Source organism: Lontra canadensis, unplaced genomic scaffold (assembly GCF_010015895.1).
Source record: "Lontra canadensis isolate GAN:19392208 unplaced genomic scaffold, GSC_riverotter_1.0 scaffold38, whole genome shotgun sequence".
NCBI lineage: Eukaryota > Metazoa > Chordata > Mammalia > Carnivora > Mustelidae > Lontra > Lontra canadensis.
The window spans coordinates 9,535,614-9,543,833 of record NW_022631032.1 but is presented as its reverse complement, the minus strand read 5'-3'; the positions used below and the strand labels follow the sequence as shown (position 1 = coordinate 9,543,833).

The 8,220-nt window shown below is 45.3% G+C and overlaps 1 protein-coding gene across 1 annotated transcript; it reads right to left on the bottom strand.

The window, feature by feature from the left end:
• Window positions 1-3,617: 3,617 nt before the first annotated feature.
• Window positions 3,618-4,415, bottom strand: LOC116874586 (proline-rich protein 23B-like). Its single transcript, XM_032869259.1, is given in 1 exon segment — window positions 3,618-4,415. A coding segment is annotated over 1 exon segment (798 nt).
• Between the last annotated feature and the right edge of the window lie 3,805 nt (window positions 4,416-8,220).

The following is an 8,220-nucleotide window of genomic DNA, read 5'->3' as shown; positions in this document are numbered from 1 at the left end:
TATTTTACCAGTAACTGGGAAATTGCTTTTTTAGAAAATGAGATACCATTTGCAAAGAGTTTAAAATTTGATGATCCGGTATGGTGAAAGACTGCTAGAGGCTGTTTAAATTGTTACATCCACTCTAGAGAACAATTTGTATATATCCTATAAAACTTTAAATGTACATCTCATACCACCCATAAATACAATCTCTAGGGATATTTCCTATAGGAAATCTTCCTCAGGTGCATAAGATAACAAGTGTAAGAATATTTACTACGGTATATAACATTAAAAACTGTGACCACAAATATCCATTAATAAATTAATGAATAAAATATCATATATTCATATGATTGAAACTGAAACCTTTAGGAGAAATGAATCATATATATACAGTTGACCCTTGAACAGTGAGATTAGGGTTGCCAACCCCCACGCAGTCAGAAATCTGTGTATAATTTCGATTCCCCCCAAACTTAACTAATAGCCTCCTGTTGACTGGAAGCCTTGCTGATGACATAAACAGTCAATTTAACACATATTGTGTACATTATATGTATTATATACTGTATTGGTCTAATAAAGTGAGCTAGAGAAAAGGAAATGCTATTGTGAAAATCATAAGGAGAAAAAATACATTTATAGTACTCTATTATATTTATTGGGAAAAAAACTCACATGTAAGTGGACCTGTGCAGTTCGAACCATGTTATTCAAGGGTCAATTCTATTTATGAAGGATGCTTTCTAAGCTAAGTGGAGGGAAAAAAAGAAACTAAAGAATGTGATGGCAGTTATGTAAATTTAATTATCCTTGAACATAAATATTGATTATTTATATCTATACATGTGTACATGTAGCATTCATATATTGACTAGAATGATACCCTTGACTAGAAAGATACCCAGAATCCTCTGGGAATGGGGGGAGGGGACAGGAAATGGAGATCAAAGGATATGATTTCATTATCTGCAATAATTTACTTTCTTTGTAGGAAAAAAGACATTAAGGAAATAAGAGCTCAGAAATAAGAGCTGCCAAATTTGGGTGGTGGGCCCATAAGCATGAAAAAATGCATAATAATATATTAGACCAAATGTCTATGCTGTGAAGCTTAGTGCCTTTTACTGAGTAGCTGTTCTCACACTGAGGGGAAATCAAGGCAAAGCCCAGACTGCCATGAAATTCAGAAATGCCTATTTGAGGAGAAGATATTTGCAAATGACATATCTGATAAAAGGTTAGTATCCAAAATATATAAAGAACTTATAAAACTCAATACCCAAAAAACAAATAATCTGATTAAAAAAGGGCAGAAGACATGAATAGACATTTTCAAAGAAAACATCCAGATGCCTAACAGACACATGAAAAGATGATCACATCATTTATCAGGGAAATGCAAGTCAAAACCACTAGGAAATATCACCTCACATCTGTTACAATGGCTACAATCAGCAACACAAGAAACAACAAGTGTTGGCGAGGATGTGGAGGAAAAAAAAACTCTTTTACACTGTTGATGGGAATGCAAACTGGTGTAGTGTAGCCACTGTGGAAAAGAGCATGGAGTGCCCTCAAAAGTTTAAAAAAAGAATGACCCTGTGATCCAGCAGTCACACTGCTAGGTATTTACCCAAAGAATACAAAAATACTAATTGAAAGGACACACACACCTTGACGTTTATAGCAGCATCACCTACAATAGCCAAATTATGGAAACAGCCCATCTGTCCATCAACTGATGAATGGATAAAGGAGATGTGGTGTATATATGCAATGCAATATTATTCAGCCATAAAAAGACTGAAGTCTTGCCATTTGCAATGACATGGAAGGAGCTGGAGAGTATTATGATAAATGAAAAAAGTCAGAGAAAGACAAATACCCTACGATTTCAATCATATGTGGAATTTAAGAAACGAAACATACGAACAAAGGGAAAAAAAGAGTCAAACCAAAAACAGACTCTTTATCTATAGACAACAAGCTGATGGTTATCAGAAGAGGGATGGGTGGGGAATGGGGTAATTGGTAATGCGAAGTGTACTTGTGATGAGCACAATGTGATGTATGAGGTTCCGAATCACTGTGTTGTACACCTGAAACTAATACTATGCTGTATGTTAACTGGAATTTACATAAAAACTTGAAAAAAAAATACCCACTTGATTGTTAAACTACAGGGAAATATGACATTGTACAGTTGGCTTCTGGGGTGAAACAATGTCCTAGCTTCTCCTTTCCTCCTTCCATTAAATATAATTCTCACTGTTTTTTTCAATTCCAATTTTAGAAATATTTTCCAAAGCCCAATGCATTACATTTGTGTGCCATTTATTCATTTATTTATTCAGTAGGCATTTATCTTGATTGACTAGGTTCAGGGAAAGGAGTTTGGAAAGCAAGAAGAAAGAGAAAGAGAAAATTGGTGATCATACTTTATCCAAATATCTAAGACCCATATGAAGAAGATTACAATATTTTTATTGCTAGTCATAATTAAAGATCAGAATAAATTGAGATGAATGTTATGCTAAATAGAATCAAAATTATGATGTTGTGGTTGGTGGTCTGATGCACCACCCAGATTCCTCTCAATGAGAATTGTTTCCATAAGTGCTAGGAGGGTTATGGACAGACAGCCTTCAGCTGTGATCCCCTTTAGAGACTGTCTCAGCTGAAGAAACTGGTCTTGCCTTGGGCTATGATTCTTCCCTGGTACCTCACACCCAATGGCTGATTGATGGGAGCTGGGCTATTTCAGCCTTACCTGGGACAACTCTGACCAGTCATTTTAACTCCAGAGCTCCAAAAGAGGTTCCTGAGGCTGTCACTGGATCTGCAGCACTTCAACTTATCCCTCTCTCCCTGCTGTTTACTTGGCATCTTCTTCACAAAGCTCTTAATAAGTATTGTGCATACTAAAAATAAAAAAAAAATGGTGATCAGAAGCACCTCCAAGGACACTGGGGAATTCATAAAGGCAAATTCACAATTACAAAGGGAAGGAAAACCAACGTGAAATGGTGAGAAAGGAGAGATGCATTGGGAAGTGATAGAAAAAGGGGATACACTGGGGGAAAAATGACATGAATTTGAAGCAAGAGTAGGGGTAAAATAAATACAGGATTGGCTGAAGACAACAGAGGTGGAAGAAACAGTCCATATAAGCACAGGCAAGGGATCTAAAAATCCATCTTTGGCTATATGTGGCCTATCCTCTGTGCTAAAGGTCCTTACCAGAAGTAATCTATCATCTATCTATCTGTCAATCTATCTATCCATCCTTGTCTGCTACTGATCAAGGCATTTTATTTTTTTTAAAGATTTTATTTATTTATTTGACACACAGAGAAAGATCACAAGTTGACAGAGGCAGGCAGAGAGAGAGAGAGAGGAGGAAGTAGGCTCCCCCTGCTGAACAGATAGCCCAATGCTGGGCTCGACCCCAGGACCCTGAGACCATACCTGAGCTGAAGGAAGAGGCTTAACCCACTGAGCCACCCAGGCGCCCTGATCAAGGCATTTTAGCTAAAAACCAAACCCGCAGCTGCCGGGTCCCTACGATGTTCCAAAGATGTTCCATCTTTGATTGGTGGCATGTGCTCAGAGTGTGTCATGGAGGATCACTAGTGCCTGAAGCCAGCTGGCGTTAGGTTGTGGGAGCAGTTCATTCCTGGAATAGGCGCCTCCGGGCCTTGCGAGAGGGACCCGGCAGGCGCTGGGGGCAGGCGCTGGGGGCGCGCGTGGGGGCCTGGGCTCGGAGAGGGAGGTAGAGGTTGGAGTGGCAAGTTGGGGAAGGGCTCCAGAAGGTGGGCGTCCAGGTTGAAGTAGCGGAGAGGAGAGCGTCTCTTTGGACTAGGGGTGGGGGCCCAAGGCCAGGCACCCGGTGTGGGGCCCTGTGGGTGGGGGCTGGCCACCCTTGCAGCGCAGGGGCGGAGCCCAGGGACGGAGTCCGCTGCAGGATCCAACCGAGGCGGCAGGAACTCGCGGTCGGCGTCTTTCTCCTAGGCCTCTTCTTGGGCGGCCATCTCTGGGGCAGAAACGCAGAAGAGGCCCCGCTCGACGGCGACGTCGTGCTCGGGTGCGCTCGGGAAAGCGCCCCGTTCCAGGCTGGCAGGCGAGTGGCCCTGCCCTCCGGAGCGCAGGAGAGCCTCGGGGACCAGCACGAGGGTGAGCTCTCCGACGGTCACTTGCAGGGCCGACGTCGGCTCGGGCTCGAGCACCAGGTCGACGTCGTCCAGGAGCAGCTGCAGGGCACAGCCGGTGGCCAGGACCACCGCGGAGGTGAGTGTGTCCGCGGCCAGGGGCCCCTCCAGGCCCGCGGGCTCCTGGGTTCGGCGGCGCTTGGCAGGGCGGGGTCCACCTGGCGGCGGTCCCCAGCAGGGCTCGGGGTAGGCGCTGGGGCTGCGAGGCCAGCTGCCCATCACCGGGACAGCGCTGCGGGCGGCGCTCTCGGGGCCTGGCGGCGGGTGTGAGGGACCGGGTCCTGCACGCTGTGACAGGTCTCCACGACGACAGGTGAGGCGGCGGGGGCGGCGGAGCGCGGTACCGGGCGACGCAGAGAGAGTGCCTGGAGTTCTGGGGGCGCCTCCTGGGGCCGGAGTTCTGGGGTTCTGGTGGCGCAGCACGGGCGCAGGGCTCGGCYTGGGGCCTTCGAATGCCAGGTTCCTCACACGGAGGGATCTGCGCGGTATTTCAAGGGACGCCGGCGGAACCGAAGTCGCAAAATGTCACGCTAGGCTCCGCCCCTTCCGAGGCTCCGCCCCGTAGAGAGCGCGGTATTTGTGCAGCCCTAGAGCTGAGGCTGTGGTTAAGGAAATACTTCTGTGGGCTTCTAGGAGGCAGAACAATGGTGCCACTTTAGGGCTTGGCTTCCGGTGTGATCTCGGCCTTCCTTGAATTGACCTCAGATGAAGACGACCTTAATCGGAAAAGTGCATTTCGATTCCCACCAGTGGAAAACTGCCTAGATAGGGAGCTGTAAGGCCCCTCTCCTCGAAGCCCCGCCCCGGAAATGACCTGAGGTTTTTCTTCGGGTTGAAGAACGGGAAGAGTTTTTGGACCATATCCTGCGCCCTTGCGGAAGTTGTAAACCACTGTCATCACCTTTCAGGGGCGGTGAAGGGGAAATGTGATTGGAATTGAGCACGTTAATCGCTGGATCCTAATAATTAATCCTGCAGGATCAATTTATTACCGTACTGTGTACATATCCGTTTCGTATTGTAGTAATTTTTATACTACTATCATCAGCAGTAAGGAGTTTATTTAGTTTGACCTAAAATCCAACCACAAAGTATATCTATTTTAGCCCAAGGAACAGATGATGAAAACGTCATGCAGAGAGTTAATCGGTTTGCTCAGAAGCCCGGAAGAAGCAGAACTGGGTTCAACATGACAAGGCCCACCTACAAAGATGGTGTCTGCGCCTTTATCTGAGTTTCGGTTTGAAGGTGCTTTTGCGTTGCTTATTGTGGCTGCAAAATTAAGGTGCGGCTCAGCCCGTTACCTAGTGTTATTCGGAAGAAACACCCAACACTGATTTTGGAATAAGAATACTCCTAATATGGTCACAGAGGACAACAAAACATTTCCTTCCACCCCTGTGCCTTAACCACGTGATTGCTCACTTTATACGTTTTATAAAATAGTATATTTATATTTTCATTTTTACGGCTGCATAACATCCCTTTGTACGGAATTACATTTAAACCAGACTTCTCTCTCTTTTTTTCTATTTTACTTAAAAAAAAAAATACCCTCCCCAGTGTCCATAACCCAACCACCCTCTCCCTACCCCCCTTACGCCAGCAACCCTCAGTTTGTTTTGTGAGATTAAGAGTCTCTTATAGTTTGTAAACCAGACCTCTCTTAATGGACATTTAAGCTAGTGGTTTGTGACTTATCAGCATTGTCATTCCATTGCAAATTTGTGAAAAAGCTGGATGCTAACAACAACAACAAAAAAATGCTTTCCCCAAAAGCATCCCCCAAAGATGCTTTCCCCCAGCCTAGAATCACTGAATCCGAATTCCTGGAGCGTGGGGCCTCAGAATTCTCTGTAAGCACCTACAGAAAATTTTGTTTTACACTGAAGTTTAAGATTGCTGACTTTGTTTTCATTAGAGGTTGAAAGGTTTGGGGAGTTCAGGTAGCAGTGTGGTTATGCCTGCAGTCAGGGCCCTGATTGCTGGTGATCAAGTTATGAAGAAAACTCAACTTTCCTGGGCTACATTCAGCGTTTTTCCTGGTGCAACTGGCTGGCATCTGCTCTTATGGCTGGGTTTCCGGTGTTCCTGGCTGGGCTTGTGTGGGGTGGGTTGGTGTGACCAAGGGCGAGCACTGTCTCCTTGGACTCGAGAGCGTTCTGCTATAGGGCCTGTGCGACGAGGGGAGGAGAAGGGGAGAGTGTGGACTACCTGGAGACTGCAGTCCCCGAAGGGTGAACGTGGAAGCCCTTGCAACCTACTCAGAGGGTCGCAGATGATAGGAGCAACAGCTTTGCTGCTGGTGTTCAGGCAGAAGATGGTGATAGTGGTGCAGTGGGTGAGGGGGTTGGGATGGGGAAGGAGCTTGCAGGAACCACTGCTTTGGCCCTTGAAATTTCCAGGCTTGTGGAATAATGGGAGTTTCACTTAGGAGACTGAAAGTGGACATGCCCCGGTGTAACGTACAGATGGATGAGTCTAAAGCTAGCCAGGACACAGGGAGGGCTTTAGAACTGCTGGCCTGCTCAGTGGGGCTCTGAGCAAGGTGGTACCACTTGGTGTCTGCTGCTCACTTAACTTAAGCAGTTCTGCTCTGGAGCTCATCATTGTCCTTGGTCCTGTGAATCCTCACTGCGAACTCCCCTTCCAAGGGAATATGGTCCTGCCCTGAAAGAGAAGCAGTCAGCAGGGGTCCTGAAATAGATGCACCCAATTTCGTCTTCTGGTCATCCACTTTATACTTTGGTCATTTCACCTTCTCCAAGCCTCAGTTTCCTTACATGTAAAAGGGAGAGTGCCATCTACTGTGCGGGCTGGTTGTGAGTTAATGTATGTCAAAAGTTGTTGGAACATAGTAAGTCCTTAGTAAATAGTAGCTGTTTACTGTTTATTATGTTTATAATCTGTCTCTCCCACTTGACAACATCAGCTCTGTTCCCCAGCATCTTGAATAGCACTTGGCATGTAGCAGCATTGAATGAATGGCAAAAAATATTGTTATCGTCATCATCATGATCATCATCCTAAAAGGGAATCTGACCTGTTAGAAAGTACTCTTCCAGGTATTTTTGTGACATCATATCTATATGGTTCAGGAATGGCTTGCTGGGCACTGGGTCAGGTAATCTTTCATCCTGCCTGTCTTGAGTTTCCTGCAAGAGTTCCCAGGGACCGTCAGGGCCACTCATTGGGTTTCCTTGGTGTCAATCAATCATGCGTAACCAATCATCACGAAATGCTTGAACCACTGTTAAGGCGGAATTAGCAACTGTAGCTTCAGGTTCTGGGCAGCGTATAGGTTGGCAGCAGACACGTCATTTTGCATTTTTTTTTAAAGATTTTATTTATTTGACAGACAGAGATCTCAAGCAGGCAGAGAGGCAGGCAGAGAGAGGAAGGGAAACAGGCTCCCTGCTGAGCAGAGAGCCGGATGTGGTGCTCGATTCCAGGACCCTGAGATCATAACCGGAGCCGAAGGCAGAGGCTTAACTCACTGAGCCACCCAGGCGCCCCAGACACGTCATTTTGAAAAAAAAAAAAAAAAAAATGGAGGTACCTAGGGTACTGGAAGTTAGGTACAAGGTGGACATCAGTGAGTGGGATGCAAGACTTTCCTCAGCATTGGGCATCAGAGCACTCTGACCCCTTCATTTCTTGATTGGAGACTGTGAGGCCCAGGCCCTGTGCTCCTGGTCCTGACACTATCTTGGCATCGGTTGTTAGGTCATCTCCTAGAATGCATAATTGGCTTTAAACAAATTTTATTTACATAAATAGTAATACCTGAATACATTAAAAAAAATTGAACGGTATAGGTCTCCCTTCCACTCTCCATCAACCCCCAATTCAGGATTGAGGTAGTAAGATACTTTCTTTGTATTTCTTTGTTTCCTTCCTGGAATGGCAAACTATTGTGGATATTTTTCTGTTAGAGCCTATTGCTACTTGGTATTGTTATCTGCAAAGTACATGATCTCTTTTGTGTTTTATGAAGAGATCTTTTCAACATGAAATACTTGTG